This window comes from Pleurodeles waltl, chromosome 3_1 (genome assembly GCF_031143425.1).
Source record: "Pleurodeles waltl isolate 20211129_DDA chromosome 3_1, aPleWal1.hap1.20221129, whole genome shotgun sequence".
Classification (NCBI taxonomy): domain Eukaryota; kingdom Metazoa; phylum Chordata; class Amphibia; order Caudata; family Salamandridae; genus Pleurodeles; species Pleurodeles waltl.
The window spans coordinates 419,578,799-419,597,358 of NC_090440.1; the positions used below are offsets into that span (position 1 = coordinate 419,578,799).

Below are 18,560 nucleotides of genomic sequence, written 5' to 3' on the forward strand. Positions count from 1 at the left end.
GTAAATGTTCAGTTTGAAAAATAATAGGTATTTATCATATATAAATTGTGCTATGAGGTTTAAACGTTAAAGAATACGGAGGTCAATAATTTTAATTTCAGTGTCAGTATTTCAGTTCTTTCTTTCAACGCGGTTATATAAAACATTCCTATATGAGTAAGGGATGAACCCTTCCAGTAAATTTCATAGTCTCTTGGCTCGTGTGATAGATATATTGTTTTAATAAAATACATGCACAGTGTAGTTGCAACGCAAAGTATTCCTATTATAGATGGATTTGCTGCTTTCAATCGTAACTTTCCATAACTAACTAAAATTAAAGTTCCTATGTCATAGGACAATGTTTTCAATAGAGTTTGCCCTTGGGAAACACTAGTTTAGAGTTCAAATGTAATATTTGTCACCTTCAGCAGAAAACACAATCAAGTATGCAACCATTCCTTGTGCAATTCCTACATTCCCAGTACAATCTCATTACAACAACGTGAATGGGCCTGCTTGCCAACCTTTCAAATATGCTTCAATATGTTTTGCACTTTACTGTTTGATGCTGTCCCTCTGCAGTCTCTGTGTGATGAGTGGTGTCTGATCTATTCTGGGAGACTGCCCAAGGCTAAAAACAGTTCCTTTGATATTAACCTGGTATTAGATTACTGTGACACCCGGAGAACATAGGATGCAGGGGAACAGAGACAGCTCCTACTTCCATCTTTAACTGAAAACTATTGTCTCAATCAGTCATATTCTACCAACCTGCCCCATACAGAAAACACACCTCACGAGAATCCTATTTTTTCTAAATGCATAAAGGACCCCGTTCAAACGTGGAAGACTCGGATAAAAATGAGTTCCTGCTGTTAATACATTACATTGAATAGATCAGACCACAAGTCTCCATATTCAGCAATGGCTGAATTGCTCACCATATTTCTCAGAAAAGATTGAATTGACCACCATAACTCAAATATCATGGTGCTCAGCCCGCTTAGATGATTCTAGTAATACACCTTAGAACATTGCAACAAAATAATGGTTAAATCACATTTTTAAATGTTAGCGATTTGTGGATACATTCTGTTGCACGAACCATGTGTATTGAAATAGGAGTACCATCGTAAATAATGATTTTACCCCTAGTTTAAAAAGTGTAAGTTACATGCCTATCCTCCTAAAAAAATCAAATCATTTAACTATCTCTAATGTAATCTCTGTGCTACCAATTTCAGGTACGGTGGAAGTTCCTTTTCTTTCTCTGGCTTGATTGACTCTGTGTCACGCAGGTTTTCTTCAGAGTTTGAATTCATGCAGGTACGTCTTAACTACAATGACTGTAGCTAAAACAGTTTGTTTCTTACAAATATCTTTTTAACATTGTATGGTATAATGGCAGAACACCATTAGAAAAGATACTGTCAGACAATGTTTTGGTAAGGATATTATGCTACCTTGCCTCATGTACTACAGTCCTTTGGGGATGTAAATGTATAACGTCATTTGTAAGATTACATCAATGTGAAATAATGACACTGTTCTCATCGAATAAATCAATCACTGAGATTTCGAAAGTGTTAAAGTTCAATGGAAACTTGTCTGAATGGGGGTCTGCTTGTCTCCTCTGGGTTGGAAAATCTGGTTAATAGGCAGTGTGTTCATGTGTGATTAGGGATATCTATTGTACAACTTGTATACTATAGGGGTTTCCACTCTACACTGTGACACACATGCATGCCCAGCCCACTCATTAAAGCGCTGAAAATGTGAATTTCATCCTTCTCTCAAACTGTAAATTGTATCCCAAAACAAGTAACATCTATCCCTATGAACGTTCACTCCACTATCTAACCATCACAACACCTCAACTGCTTCCCATACCACACCCCTTACTCAAACCATAACACTAAACAGACTCAAATACTCGCCTGTCACCACAACCAATGCCCTTTGTGTACCCAGGATGCACAGGCTGAACTCCAAATGTTCTGTGATATTTTTTCAACTCGTTATTAAACTCCGCCATTGACAAATCCTACCCATCACCATCTCCTCCTCTGAAGATGTAATCCCTCAAATCTGCATATTCACAGCATTCAGAACCACCTGCCTGTTAGATTATTAAAAGCCAAACAATTCGATAATTCGTGTCTCTCTTAACATAATCTCATGTCCTAATTTCCACTGTACATACCCTAACACTCACTGTTTACCTTCCCATCAACTAACCACAATTGTTAGTCATATCCCACACATGTTATATCACCAAAATCTCTACTGCCACTGGTCTCTCATGTGATTAATATTAATATACATTACATGTTATAACCCACCATTGAAGTTGACGTCGGTATTACTAACTTTCCATAGCATTCATTGTATGGTGAAACCCATGCATCATTGACCATCAAGATTGTTAATAAAGCACTGAATTGAACAACGTGTTCTAGAGTCTTAATTTTACTTTTACTAAGCGGCCACTGAAGCTCCTGGACCCACCAATAGAGATTGTTTCACTCCCAAGCCCAAGGGCAACTTTGGAATGAAGCAAACATTTTTTAGGTGGCATGAATAAATCCCCCTGGAAGACTTGGGGTGATTTCCATAGGGGTAACTTCTGAGGGGTTGCTAAACTTGATGGAACCTTCCACAACACTTTTCACAAATTATGGTTGTGAGAAACTGGGCGGATTTCATAGGCCCCCTAACATTTTGCCCCATGTTTCGCTTTTTGCTGATGTTTGCCTGACTCAGATGGTGCCCTGGGTACTGCTAACCAGTCCCAGGGCCTGTGCTCTGTGTAAAATGATTACCCACATTAGGCTAGTTATAATTGGGCATGTCAACCTACCTATAAGTCCCTATTCTATGGTAGGGCATGTAGTTGTAGGGACCCCAGCATAGGTGGTGCACCCATAGGTGCACTGCTGAGGTGTCCAGGATCATTTTAAAGGTAGGCCTGTCTTGCTGGCTTCTTTTAAATTAAAGTTGCATGCAAATTCGACTTTGGAATTAAAAGTACTTCCAAAGTCTTAAACTACCTTATGTTTACATATAAGTCACCCCTAAGGTGTATAAGGAGGGAACTTATACAATATATTTTATAAGCCCTGGTGAGGAACAATAGCCACATTTGTTTTCCCTCATTGTACTGGCCTGGGCTGAACACAAAGTAAATGTCTGGGGGAGGAGATCTGCCTCAGCAGATGGTGAAACAGGATGGGGGAGAGCCGCCAAACTGTTCTTGAAAGGGGAAGGCCAATTGGAGCAGCTCAGAACCTCCCCCATATCCTGCAAACCTAGACAACCAGGTGCCCTCTTCATTAAATCAGGGAAAGGGTGTGTTAAGGATTTTTAGCCACACCAGTGGGTGGGCTCAGCCAGACCTAACCTCCAAAATTCAGTTTCTGCCATTTTGGAGTTTTAAGGAATGTTGCTTTCTGGGATAGATTTTTGCCACACTTCCCAGGAAGTGGTCATCCAAGAGGGTAGTGGGCTGCCTGTAATTGAAAGTTGCCCCCCTGCTTTCCACCCCAGGAGCTGTACCGACACCTCAGATCACTACAAGGATCAACATAAGAAAAAGAAGGACTGCCCTCCTGGACCCCTTACCTGGACACTGCACCCTGAAGGATTGCACCACCTGAACACTTGGGCTTCACCACTAAGAGGACTTTGCATGTCTTCATCTGGTTCAAGAAGGGACTCCCTGCTTGCTGCAGGTGAAAAATATCTCACCAGAGTCCCCTGCATCAAAACTTGAAGGAACTGACCAGCTGACCAGTGGCTAGTGGTCATTTTTGCATTTGAACTAGGTGCATTCTGGGAGTTGGAGTCCTAAACTTCAAGGAGCAACTCAAAGCTCCTGGAACTCTGGGGTGAGTAGTGGACTCCTGAAGGACCTTCTAAGACCTTCTGGAAGACAAACCAAATGTTTGGAGAAGTTTAGAGAACTTTTGGAAAAAAAATTAAGGGATTGATCTGTCATGGTGAATCAAGCTGGCTTGCCTCAACTGTGACCCAGCCTAACTTGCAGGTTAGTCCTGCTAAAAAGCTCTGGAGCCCCAGACTTCCAGGATTTCACCAGGGCTTCTGGAAAGGTGATTAGACGACCTCTCATTGAAATCAGCTTGCTGTGGAGGGTCGACCCCCATTGGAAGGAAAAATCTCCCAAAAAAGTGACAAAGTCTAAGCGTAAACGTTGACTGGGGCTTTCTGCGCAACGTATCCAAGGAGGACTCCAGGGATATTGGACCAAGATTCAGCTTTGGCCCAGATGAAGATTTCCGTTCTCAAAATCGTCTAAGTCCAAAGGTAGAGTTCTTCACTGAGGTCTACTGCAATGTGTATCCGAAGAGGGCTAATGGAAGGTCCGATTTGATTGGTGAGTTTGTCTGACTGAAGAAAATCCCAAGAAGAAGATTAAGGGCCTCATTATGAGGTTGGCGGTCTTAAGACCACCAGCCTTGCGATGGCAGTCAGACTGCCACAGACAGGGTGGTCCGACCACCGCACTATGACCGTGGCGAAGACGCCACGGTCAAACCGCCGACACCACCAGGCTCAGCCAGCATGAAGCCTGGTGGTCCCGACGGCTGTAATCCGCCAGGGCAGTGCTGCCCTGGGGATTATGAGTCCGAATCCGCCAGCCTTTCCATGGCGGTAAACACCGGACACACCACCAAATTGCCGCCTGCTCAATTATGAGACGGTGTCAATGTTGTTGTGAGTGTTCCGCTGGGCCAGCAGGAGAAAATACTGTTTTCGCTCGCTGGTCCAGCGGAACACTCCTAATATAGTGGGCAAAAGACCTCCATTACTGGTGGTCTTTTGCCTACAAAGGCTTTGGCTGTCCTGTGAAAGGACAGACAAAGTCGTGTAGAGGCCCTAAGTCCGAAGGTAAACTTTTGACCGAAGCCTCATGCTTGCTGTAACTGAGCCGGGCACCATCGTGGCCAGCCTCAAACTTTGACTTTGGCCCAATCTAGTGCGACCAGATGACCAGATTGGCACTTTTGGTTTCTATGCACTAGAAAACATAAATTCTTCAAAAAATCATATCTCTGTTTTCCCTTGTCTGATTTTAATTGTTTTGGTGTCATTTTAAAGATAAAAATATACTCTATTTTTTATAAAAAGGTGTTGGATTTTTAATGTGTTCTGTGTTTTACTTATTTACTGTTTTGTGATGTTTAAATGCTTTACACACCTGTCTCCTAAGTTAAGCCTTGTTGCTCATTGCCAAGCTACCAAGGGTTCAGCGGGTGTTAGACTTTTCATCCTTGGCGTGGTCTCCCTTAACTTTTTGCCTCTGTTCCCCAGGTTGTTGATGTGTGCTGTACTCTGCTTTTGCTGTTTTTGTTACTCTGGGCACTTTACCACTGCTAACCAGTGCTAAAGTGCAAGTGCTCCTTTACAAAATGTGTATGTAATTGGCTTATCCATGATTGGTATATTTGATTTTCTAGTAAGTCCCTAGTAAAGTGCACTAGAGGTGCCAGGGCCTGTAAATCAAATGCTGCTAGTGGGCCTGCATCACTGGTTGTGCCACCCACATAAGTAGCTCTGTAATCATGTCTCAGACCTGCCATTGTTGTGTATGTGTGTGCAGTTTTAACTGTGAATTCACCTTGGCAAGTGTACCCACGTACCAGGCCTAAACCTTCCCTTTTCTTACATGTAAGGCACCCCTAAGGTAGGCCCTAGGTAGCCCCAAGGGCAGGGTGCAGTTTATGGTTAAGGTAGGACATACAGTAATGTGTTTTATATGTCCTGACAGTGAAATATTGCTAAATTCATTTTTCACTGTTGCAAGGCCTGTGCCTCTCATAGGTTAACATGGGTGCTACCTTTAAATCTGATTAGAGTGTCGATTCCCTTTGGGAGTGGATGGACATGTGGAGTTTGGGGTCTCTGAGCTCACAATTTAAAAATACATATTTTAGTAAAGTTGATTTTCAGATTGTGTGTTCGAAAATGCCACTTTTAGAAAGTGAGCATTTTCTTGCTTATACCATTTCTGTGACTCTGCCTGTTTGTGGATTCCCTGTCTGGGTCAGTTTGACAGTTGGCTGGTTGCACCTCACACTAGACAGTCTCCAACTCCCGGGTGAGTGTCTGGGGCCTGGCCTGGGCAAGGCAGGATTTCACATTCAAAAGAGACTTTACTTTGAGGTAGGCCTACTTCAAAGGAGAAAATGGGTATAAGAAGGGCACCCAAAACCATAGACATTTGAAACACTTCTGAAACAAGAGGAACCTCTGCCTGGAGAAGAGCTGAAGAGCTGAGGAAGAAGAGCTGCCCTGGCTGTGACTGTGCTTTGTTGAGCTATCCTGCAGTTGCTGCTTCTGCAAGAGTAAGATGGCAAAGACTGGACTTGTGTGCCTTCCATCTTGATAAGAACTCTCCAAGGGCTTGATTTAGAACTTGCCTCCTGTTGTTTGAAGTCTCAGGGACAGCAAAGACTTCTCTCTTCCAGCACCTGGAGTATCTGGAGAGACTCCTACTCTACCCTGTGGTGCCCATCCAGTTCCTGGGACCCTGAAAGGAGAAGCTGGCAGCCTAAAGAAAAGGAAATCCACGCACAGAGAGCTGTACAGGGAAAAGATCGACGCAACTCCGATCTGTGGCTGAAGAAACAACGCTGCCCGCTCCGTGGCTGAAAATCAACGCACGGAGCAGGAGAAACGTAGCTCAGCATCGCTGATGGAGGCTGGGAGATCGCAACCCATGCTATGTGGTTTTCGGATCATCGTGTGGCTGGATTTCCTACGCAAGTGCCACTGGGCATGTAAAAACAATACAAGGCCTGCCCGGACCTGAGAGTGCTGACCGGATCGACGCATCACTCTCCTGCAGAGAGAAGGAACGACGTGCCCCGACCCGATGAAAGGAGAAACGATGCAAGGTCCCGCTCGTGAGTGGAATCAATGCATCGCAAGCCCTTTTTGATGCACACTCGCTCGGCGGGGTTATTTTTGACACACCCAAGGTACATTTTTACGCTAACAGAGTTAGTGTGTGTTTAAAACTACTTAAAGACTCTTTTTGCATTTTTATTGATAACTTGACTTGTGTATTGTGGATTTTTGTTGTTTTGGTCTTGTTTTGTTCAGATAAATATTTCCTATTTTTCTAAACATGTGTTATGTCATTTTGCAGTGTTTTCATTGAGTTACTGTGTGTGTTGGTACAAATACCTTACACCTAGCACTCTGAAGTTAAGCCTACTGCTTTGCCAAGCTACCAAGGAGATGAGCAGGGGTTAGCTGAGGGTGATTCTCTTTTACCCTGAATAGTATGAGGGTCCTTGCTTGAACAGGGGGTATCCTGACTGTCAACCAAAGACCCCATTTCTAACAGCAGGTATTAATTCATTGAGACCTGACTGGACCTAGTGGGGGTTAGTGGCCTATTGCTAAATTTAGGTTCTTACCTACCTTTACCAATAATCCACTTTCCAACAATGGTTGCGCCTTGGGCTCTAAGGAGGAAAGTTTCCACTGGAAACACCCTTGCTAGGGCTCATGGGGACTCCCAGCCACAGGCAGTGAATATTTAATGAGTGGGCTTCTCTCCTCCATTTTTCCTAGAAACCTTAGCCATGCATGATCTCCTTTTTAGTTTAAGTGTGCCCCGGTTCTACTCAGGACACCACGGGCAGGTTTCCCACATTGGGGTCACCAATGCCTCCCCAGCACCTACTGTCTCCTGGCATGCCTTCATGGCCCGGAGGATGGCAACTCTCTCTTCTGCGCCTTCCTTAGGTGGGAGAATGTTTGTATTTGGCTTCTCCTTTCTGCTGGGCAGTCTTTCCCTTCTGTTACTCCAGGTTCATTGTTTTCTCATCAGTCTCCCCCTTTGTGGAGAGGTTTTTAAATGGGGGTGGAAGGTTCTAGAAGCCAGATAGCCCTGGCCAATCCTAGGTTGGAACATCATCACTCTACCCCTGTCCCAATCTTTTTCCACACCATTCTAAGGCATTCTAATATGGCAACTTCAAGTTGTCTTGAGAAAAGCTTTCCTAAGAGCCTCAGCTCTGCCCCTAGGTGACACAGCTGCCTGATGCCTTCTCATCAAAACTTAAAGGGATAGTCCCTCTCGGCCTAGGCTGCAGAGATATTATGTTATCTTGTATTTCTATAAGCTTAGGCTGCCTTTGCACAGTCCAGTGTGACAAGCAAATTTGAAGATGTCCTCACTTTCCTCTCCCAGAAACTGGGCTAAGCACAGTAAATAGCTTTATTTTGTGGAGGAGCCTTTGATCCTCTTGCTGAACAGCAGAGTAATTGACTTGTTCCTATGGGAGGGACTAAGACCTGAAATATGATAATGAGCTGACCCACGGAAATATGACAGTTATTATAGTGTTATTAGGAGAGTAGATGTGATTTAAAAATAGTGTGGTTCTATACTAAGGGTACATGTTTACCCCTGGATTGATGCTTTGCTGGACCCTGTAATTCTAAGTAGCACAAACTGTACTTTAGTAAAGTTTACCCCTATAATATGTAATGCAGGTTAAACACCACAAACCTTCAGTGAGCGCTACATACAGGAAGGGCATCTTGGAACAACCAAACTAGACCAACAGAAAACACTAGCACCACCACAATGACCAGGAACCAAGGAGCTCTAACTCACCAAATTGTCCTGTGCTTTAGGAACACCCACATACTACAGCACTGCATCACAAGGACTCTTGTCAGTCATATTTCAGCACATCCTAGAGATTCCAATCCACCCCTATACTGCACAATTCACAGCATGCTAGAACACATGCTTGCAACACTCTAGAAAGTGCAATGTACACTTACTTACCACTCTCTATTGCATACGAACTAAGCTAACCGATAACATTAAATGACCTACCCCAGGTCAATACTGATTCCTTTTGCAACAGCCAACCAGAGCAGAGATACCATGTTGTGCAAGATGGTAATCTGTGCACATGTATCTCTCTTTGTGAAACCTGCCAAGAGCCACTTATCCTAGCTGCACAGCAGTGGTCTTATCATAAAATGCAGACACTGTTGGTCAGCACACTCAGTCCATTAACCATAAATTTGCCATGAGTGAGACTTGGGTAGTGAGACTCACTCATAGTAATAGTTCAACCACCGGCTAGTAAGAAGCAAAAAATCCAGAGGGATTAGGTTAACAGAAGATAAATGCAAAAGTTTTAATATTTTACAATGTATTGTCTATTTATTGATTTGGTGCTAGAAAAGCCACAGTAGGGCAGCTTCAGACCTTCATCACAGAATATCAAAGATAGAATTGAGAAATTCATGGAGTTTGTTATTAAAGCATTGAAGTTATGTCTGTTCTCTTCCTCTTTTTGTTGCAGCTGGAGACCTTTAAGAAGGACAATGAACATATTGGATTTGGTTCTGCTGCCAGGGAGTTGGAGCAAGCACTGGAAAAGACTAAAGCAAACATTAAGTGGGTGCAGGAGAACAAGGAGCCTGTAAAACTGTGGTTTGAAGCACAACTCGGATAGTCAAAACATGCCTTAAAGTATTCTTTAAAAGCTCCTGGTGTATTTGCAAAGATCCTATAAACACAGAGGTTATGGATGTGTGCTGTTCTATGATCATCTTGGCATGGGAGCCAGTGTTGTAACCCTTGTTCCTTCCCATAAGTGTATGTCTTCAGGAAACAACTGTATTTTTTAGCTTCCCGTCAAAATCCAAGGGGAGGCATAGAAATTATATCAAATGTTTGAGGAGAGAATGATCTGCCATTCGCACTATTTTCCTTCAATACCTGACATGTTTTTGTGAAACTTGATGTTCCTCCGGCTAGTGCAGAAAGCTAAAATACGGAAATGTTAGTATATACCACACAGCTCTTTCATAATAAGTCTCAAGAATGATTGGGAAAATGGCACAAACCAGCTCATAGCTAAAAATATCCCCTTCTGAAAAAATGGTAAGGAACAAAAGACTGAGCTTTCTTTACAATGTCAAAACCTTGTGCATGTTACTGAAATCATTTTAGGAAAAAACTACATATACATGTGGTATTTCTATAGCACAAACCTAGTAGAAAGGCAGGGGAGTGATGTACTGGGCTACAGACAAATCTAAACGGTTGCATAAAAAAGAGCTTATGGAAAATAATGTCAATAATGATACACAGACTCATGTATTACATCAATTATACAATTAAGAAACATTTTCAAAGTTTCAAACATTTGCAGGACTATGGCAGTTCAGTTAATCAAGGTAACATTGGGTGAGAGATGGGGAAACAGATGTGTATCTAGAGGTAGTAGGTGAAGGAACCACCTTGTAATAAAATCAGCTTTTTGAGTGCTACAGAATGACATTCAAAGGGGGGAATTACAAGATGATGCATTTTTCATGAAAAGTTCTCTTGGACTCCCCCTGAGTGAAGGTCCAAGCACCTCAAAGACTCTGATCATTGAATGAGCACATGGAGAATTAGATATGGGCAGGAGGTGGAGTTTGACTGAGCATATGGTATGTGAAGGCAGTTTAACATTCTGGTGGGCTTGCTAAAGTAAGGTTCTGGGGGTCAGTGATACAGGGAAGTATATCATTTTGGCATCATGTGAACTTAACATTAGGGTAGAAAGAGTCATTTAAATTACGATGGTTGTGAGTTAGACAGAGATTTTTGATTGAAGGTGAGGTATGCTATTTCCAACATTATGTAACTGAGAAATTCTGTGGTGTAAAATTCTGCAATACTCAGCATACTCAGATCAAGTGATTGGGAACAGCAAATTTCACTGGTGCCTGCAAAGTATAATTACATACAGGAAGGGCATCTTGGAACAACCAAACTAGACCAACAGAAAACACTAGCACCACCACAATGACCAGGAACCAAGGAGCTCTAACTCATCGAATTGTGCTGTGCCTTAGGAACACTCGCATACTACAGTACTGCATCACAAGGACTCTTGCCAGTCATATTTCAGCACATCCTAGAGATTCCAATCCACCCCTATACTGCACAATTCACTGCATGCTAGACCACATGCTTGCAACAATCTAGAAAGTGCAATGAACACTTACTTACCACTCTATTGCATACAAAATAAGCTAACCCAGTACACTGCTGAACATCAAAGGGATAGTTACCCACTACACAATCCTACTTCCTCTGAACAACAACTCCCCAGTTCACTCCATTGTCAACCTGGATGAGTATTTCCTTGAGTAAACCATAAAAGGTGAAAATGTATGTCTGCATATGAAATAACAAATGTATCATTTTTCTGTAGAGGCCACTGGGACCAATCAATCATGAGGGGCAAAACTACTCAACAAGTAACATTACTAAATAAAGCACATACAAAGGCAACTTCATCTTTATATGTGTATATTAAGTATTTCTTCATACACTGCTTAGTACAAATGAAGATGTAGATTAAAACATTCTTCGAAAAAACATAAATAAATACTGATGTCAGAAAAGTGAGAGTTTCTTTCCAGACTTGAAATACCTTTCCTCATAAGACCTGCTCAAATGTGATTTTAATGCTGACATTTTTAAAAAGCCACACATTTGTTAATGAATGAATAATTGCACCTATTTATCCTGGGTCACATAACGGGACAGTCCCTTACCGATGAACCCTGTCTTTAGCACACACCACAGAAGTGGAAATACATTTGAGGAAAGCTTCAGTAGCGAATGCTATACCTGACAGCCTATGATCCCCAAGGACCTGCCCTTGCTACCTGCTACCTCTGGACTTATACAGCCAGATGTACAAAGCTTTTTTGAGGTTGTAGTGGCATAATTCACAGAATTGGGATGTTTAAGACCAGAAAAAAGCATTTTCACATGTGTCAGGCCCTATTTGTGATTCAGTAACCTTGTAATGAATTGCAAATTAGGTTTGCGAGTCTGTATTAGGAAGGGGTGTGTTTAGGACATGCCTTCCTCATACCAAATCGCAGTGGTATGTCTTCATGTTTTGCAACAAAAATACGGTTGCAAAACATCTGCATTTTACCACCTACTTCAAGTAGGTGGTTACCCATTCGCAAATGGGAAGGAGTCCCTAAGGGATCCCTTCACCTTTGAGAATGTTTGTAAAAGAATTCCCCAAAGCAGGCAATGGCCTCATGGACCACTGCCTACCTTAAAAAAATTAAAAGAAAACTTTTCATTTTTCTTTTTGAAACCAATCCCGTTTTCCTTTAAGGAAACGAGCTGCATTTAAAAAAAGGGATTTACTGAAAAGTAATCACAGACATGGTCAGACACCATCCCTGTGGTTTTTGCGAATCTCAATGGGTCGCAAAGCGAGTCCTAAATCATGTATTTTGCAATGAAATAGCGAATCCCAAAAATTTGCTATTTAGTAATATTTAACCTGTCACTACATACTTCTGTGCCCAAGTTCGCAAAGACAGCAACAAGAACAACAATTAAAATGGACTCTAAGAGGACTATTAACTTTGTGTAATTTACACCTCTTCTCTTCTGTGCACCCTGAAACAGCAAATAGGACATTACTGAAAAGGGGTAAAACTTCGGGGTAAAACTTCTTATATTACAGGAGTCAGGTTGCTTAAAGGCTGAACAATGTCACTTGCTTTAATCCTAAAATGTTGGTTTAATTGACAACTCCTACAACTGGCCAGAAGCTAAAACGTTCAAAAAATGTACTCTGATCCTTTCGCCATTTTTAGGTGTTGCAACAGAGTAGAAGACCTATGGTTCTGAGTTCTTTAAAAATACACAAAAGGACTTCTAGCCCCACCCACTCTCACACCAAATGCTCTTGGCTACTTGGTATATCAGTGTGCATCTTGCCGAGTAAAGTATACATTCAAATACAGGGAATTGCTAAAAAAATAAAAGGTATTCATAAAGAGTGGCAGTGGCTCTGCTACGCTCAGTCTCCCACGGTTCACTAATTGCCACTTTTCAATTTCCATTGTATCAATTAATATTATAATTAGTGGAGAGCCAAAGAACAATTCTACAGCAATTGAACTAATATGTCGTGTGTTCATCAATTTTATCCCTACCATTCTACAAAATCCATTCAAATAAAAAAGCGTTCTACATTAGTACTCTTATCAGCAAGATATATTAGGTTTCAAACATTCAATGGCATTCAAGGTATCTGGCCTTAAATTTCATGGAACAGTAGTATTCAAAAGTGAAAACAGTTATTCCCATTGCTTCAGCATTACACTCACATAAAAGGGAATAAACATATTAATTAAATGAAATGCACTCATTGTATAACATTAGCCATTGCTAGCAATGCCAAATGTACATGTAAGATGAAAGGACAGAAACGCTAATACATGTATTGTGCATGTTTTGATAACATTGGTGTTTGGCTATATTGTGGCATATTTTGGGGGGCAGATCCCGTTAGAAAAGCATCAATTTTACATAATCAAATCAACATATTTGGAGTTGGAGTAAAACAACAAAATTGCTGGATTTAATTAGAGATATCAAAAATATGTTTTCGTGCTTATTGTACAGTATTTTTGATACATGTATTTTGTCAAAACATCGATTGATGGTACGTTTTCGAATGCCACTGAATGTTTAAACCCCAATGTATTTTGTTGAAAAGAATACTAATGTAGAATGCTTATTTATTTCATGGAATTTTGTAGAATGGTATAAATAAATATGATAAATGCACAATACATTTATTTATTTGTTACAAAATTATTCCTTAACTCTCCATCAATTGTAACTTTTATTGTTATCTGGGGCGACTGGTGTTCATGGACACAAGGGGCGTTGCCCTGCCACCTTATGGGGGTGGAGGCAAGAACAAGGAAAATAAACACAGAGCAGCTGAGAAGACATTACTGCTCTGAGGCAATGTGCAGAATCTCTTTGGTGAACTCCAGTGAACTTTGCAAATGTCTTGCTGTGCAAGTACCAGCAGGGCATTCGACCTGCAGGCACAAGCTACAGCAATGACATCACATGAGAGGAGGTGCTAAATTTGAATTCCATGGATTCGGTTGCTTTTGGGGTGCTTGAATAGTGGCGCTGCGAGGAGTCATCAGAGCTTCATTTACTTCAATGGCTGGCAGTGCGGCAGGCTGATAAGGACAAGGAGGGAGTGGGTGGCAACAATTTGTTGATCATCACGAAGGGGCAGGCTGTGGGAGGAGTGCAGGGGGCTGCTCTTCTGGCAGTAACACTTGTTTAATACTGAACTTGGTTTTACTTTGAAAAATACATTATGGACCTGAGCACACAGAGGGCTCCTTATCTCAACTCTGTGGAGGATCAAGAACAGGTAGGAACCAGCTGCAGATACCAATTGCACTAGCGGATTAAGAGGTAAGTGTGCAGTTAAGCTTCTGCATCAGGGCATTGCCACCCCCCCCACCCCAAACCCTCTCCCTGCTTTAGCAGTTACAGGTTGGGTGGGGTTCTTTGTGGGCCTCTTCTGTCTGCAACTCTGCAGACAAAGGCTCATAATGAACTTGGAAGGGTGAGTGAGTGAAAGGAGTGATGGATGGATGGAATGGTGGATGATAGATGCATGGATGATTGAGTGAAAAGATAGATGTAGGAATGGAAAGAGAGGGTCGAAGGATGGGTGAATGGATGGATGAGTGAATGGAAGGATTGATGGATGATGAGAGAAAGGATGGATGTATGGAAAAAAGAGTGAAAGAATGGATAAGTGGAAGTGTAAAAGGATGGATGAGTGGATGAATGGATGGAGTGAAACTGTGAATGGATGAGTAAAACAATGGTTGGATGAGTGAAAGGCTGGGCAGATGGCTGTCTGGATTAAAGGATGGATGAATGATGACTGAAAGTGTGAAATGATGGATGGATGAATTGATGGATAGATAGATGAGTGATTGAAAGGATGGATGGCTGAGTGAAAGGGTAGATAGATAGATGGATGGGAGAAAAGGTGGATGGATTGCTGAGTGAAAAGGTGAATACATGGATAGGCCAAAGGGAAGGTGATGGATGGATGGAGTGAAAAGATGGATAGATGGAGCAAAAGGGTGGATGGACGAATGACAGAATGGATGAATAATTGAAAGGATGGATGAATGGGCTGATTAAAGGGATAGATAAGTGAAAGAATGGTTGATTGAGTGGATGGGATTGTCAGATGCATGGGTGACCCTGGATAAGTGGCAGCTTTCCTTTATGGGCTTCATAGGTACACTACACCCTCCTTGTTTTGTGGTACTAGTGTCTGCCGGACATGTAACGTGGCCTCCTCACCCAGTATGTCAAAGCAGACCGCACTGCGTGTTACTTAAAATGATGAGGTCACAATGCGGTATGGGAAAAAGGCCCCTGAGACTCCTATACTGTCACAGAAATGCATGGGTCTTAAGGATGGATGGGCTTCTGAAGGGTGGGCTGCGTTACGCCTCTAAAATCACCGTTTAATAATGGGCAGCACTGATTTCAGCCAGGTACAATCTTATTGTAGAAGGTGTATAACTTACTGATAGGAGCATGCATCCTTTACAACAAGAACTTATAAACTGAAGTAGGTCTAGACATGCCCTTTGGGGCTCACAATACACATCTGCAGCAGTATCTGTCACTTTTCATGGTATTTAGGTTAATGTAACTGGGCAAAACGCCCGTGTGCATTCTGTCAGTTGAGCACAATATATGACGTGACACCAAACATTTATACTTTGAGTTCGCTCCAGATGTTTAATTCTGCAATACATGTTAATCAATTTCATGTTCGTTGTTCCAATGGCTTGAAAAAAGTGATGGATTTACTGGCCAAATGCATCACGCACGTGTTTGCAAAGCGATCAGGGACTCGCAACAAAGGGATCTAGGATAAAGAAGCTTGACGATCACAAACCTAGCACCAAATGAGTTTCAAGACATGAAAAAAAGAAATCACTCGATTTCTTTTACTGCATACAGTTATCAGCTTTTTATAGTACACTGGAAAAATTAAACACCATTGTATTCTGCCACCTAGTAAATATGATTGGAGGGATATATTACAGCCAAAACAGGAAGTGGGAGAAACAAAAAAGAAAAAAAGAAATGTCCAAACATCAGCTGACTTAGCGGGTCTGATCACTCATTTTCCCACAAAACGTGTGATATTATTATAAATAAGGGATATGTCTGCAAATATCTTCCTGGCCCTCTTTTAATTCAAAATACTCACATGGAATGGTCTCAAACACATTGGGGAGGAATTCACAAAGGTAAACTTACATTTGAGTAATCTACACGTAAAAATGTACTTTTACAATTTGGAATAAGTGTAATACTTTTGGCTATTCATATACAAGAGTATACATTTGCTGCAAGGTGTTGTCTTACAGTCCTCTACTCCAGAAACCAGAACCAGCTTTAGGGCTACCAGCAGAAAAACCAGAAAGGGAGCACCCTGCTCACACTCCAGCATACAGTCAGCCCCAGTGCACCATGATAAATGCAGTACAAGTTTGTTTTTAATCCATAAAGTAAACTAAAGTTTTTCACCTTAGTAGGTGCAGCAAGTGCTGTAAATCTCTGGACGCGTGTTTCTGGGTAATCCCTTCATCAGGAGAGAGCAGCTTTGTCTGTGGGGTTGCCAGACACGGGACGCTTTGGTTTCAAATATCTTATAAATTTAAAAGCATCCACTACTGAGTTGCTTGTGTCCAGAAATTTTCAGGCAACAAAAAAATGGCAATATACCTTTGGTGATTACTATACCTGCTGGAGACAAATCAAAGTTTTGCCCAGTATCAGTTGTGACTTAACCTAAAGTAGGTGAGAGGGTTAATACACCTGATGCAAAGAACGTGTACCATGCAGATCACAACATTTTATTTTATGTAGAGAGCTCAACGGGTTGCTGCTTTTAAAACAGAGATCGTTTTGTTACGTGCAGTTCATAAGTTAAAATCCTAACATAACATATGAGCTCTAAACAGTCCACAAATAGCTGCATACAAACTGCAATGCATAGATTAGAGAGTTTTGTTCTTTTCCTGAGTCATTCATTATCTCAATGTTACTAAAAGGATTTCTTTGGGTAGAAATACATTCTTAGTCGTTATGTCAATCCCTCCCAGTGTGTTATGTTTTAAATCCCGAGTTTGTGCTGCTCAAGTCTCAAGACCAAGCTCTCTTAAAATAAACTGCTCACCAGTATGGGTGACGTGTGACTCCTACACCTCGTAATTGTCATTGTTTTATGTAATATTGCCTGTACACTGGTTTATACACATATGATTTATAGTCTTTCTCTTTATATAATATGTGTCTGATGTAAGAGTTCTGACACTAAACTCAGTGCTTAATTTGAGCCAGTGGTTTCTGGTGCTCGGCACCCGGCAGTTTATTGTCAACATCAGCACCTTTGACAGAATGCCACATGGTGGTGCTGTTTATTTTATTTCGAGATGAGCACAACAGTTTTTCATAAATTCAATAAACATTAACAATGACAAATACCAGCAGACCAAGCTATTCCAATAGCCTTGAGGGCCTGGAATAGTCTGAATTGTTATTGTTCTAATGTGATAGTAGTTGTGTTTGTATTGTCAGTGGCAGAACTGACAGTGGCTATGGGTGGTGAGAGCTGAACTGGACTCCTAACGAAGGCCCTGGCACTTATTTGTTTTGCAAATTAAGCACTGCCTACACTGTATGCTCTAAGTATCTCAGGTGGGAACCCCATAATGAAGCATGCCACAAACTAGGTTGGTGGGTGAGGGGTCTTTTAATAACAACAAAGGTTTCTAGCTATTGAGAAAAGTACGTCTGCAGTAGTGTTTCCTAGAAATTTGGTAGAATGCTTGCTTTTTTATTGCATATATATGTGGTGCTAGACATCCTTAGGCTCCTAGCTGGAATACACTAATTAATTTGGTCTGTTTTGGGCTGTAATAACCGTAGAAGTGATATTTTTTGAATATGAATGGCGTTACTCTTTTGTAGTGCGTGCATATCCCTCCCTAAACCCTTCACTAGTATCTCTCACAACCCCCTACCTACTCCTCGATAGACTACTTTCATTTAGTAGCAAGTATTTCCCATTTTCCAGCCACTCCTTCAACCCTAGGCTGTTGTACCGCTTTTGGCACCATCACTCTAGTATTGCAGTTTAACTTGGAATTAATGTATGTTTTCATTGTCCACCAAAACATGTCCCTCTTGTCAACCTTCCTTGAGATTCATGCAATGTTCAGAGTAAAAAAAAGCATCCCCAAAATTTAACAGACAAATAGAGAAAGTAAGATGATATGAAGTTGATTCAGGCATTTTGCTGCTGATTAGAGAAAGGACAGCTCAGTTTTCATATTTAAGAAATTAACATCAAGTAGAAAATGAAAAGCATGGCCACAGGGCAAAGCTCATTATGGACACCAATGCTCCAAAAAGGTAAAGTGAAGAGAAGTTAAATGAATTAAATGAACCTCATGTGTGAGATTATATGGAGCAATACATATGCAATCAATATAACCAATTAAAACAATAATAATAAACAATTAAGTTTATATATGCAAATGAATAAATCAGGCTGTAATCAAAAATAAAAATTTAGGGCCTGACCTAGAGTTTGACAGATGGAGCACTGTTCCTCTGTCAC

General features: G+C 41.4%; 1 protein-coding gene across 1 annotated transcript in view; it reads left to right on the top strand.

Annotated features, from left to right (window-relative positions):
- LOC138284182 (aminopeptidase N-like) overlaps positions 1-13,600 on the top strand; it is a 260,695-nt gene extending 247,095 nt beyond the window's left edge. The window contains exons 19-20 of the mRNA XM_069222680.1: positions 1,227-1,308; positions 9,342-13,600. Coding sequence (XP_069078781.1) covers positions 1,227-1,308; positions 9,342-9,494 — 235 coding nt within the window. The 3' untranslated portion in view covers positions 9,495-13,600. The remainder of the gene's footprint in view (positions 1-1,226; positions 1,309-9,341) is intronic.
- The last annotated feature ends 4,960 nt before the right edge of the window (positions 13,601-18,560 follow it).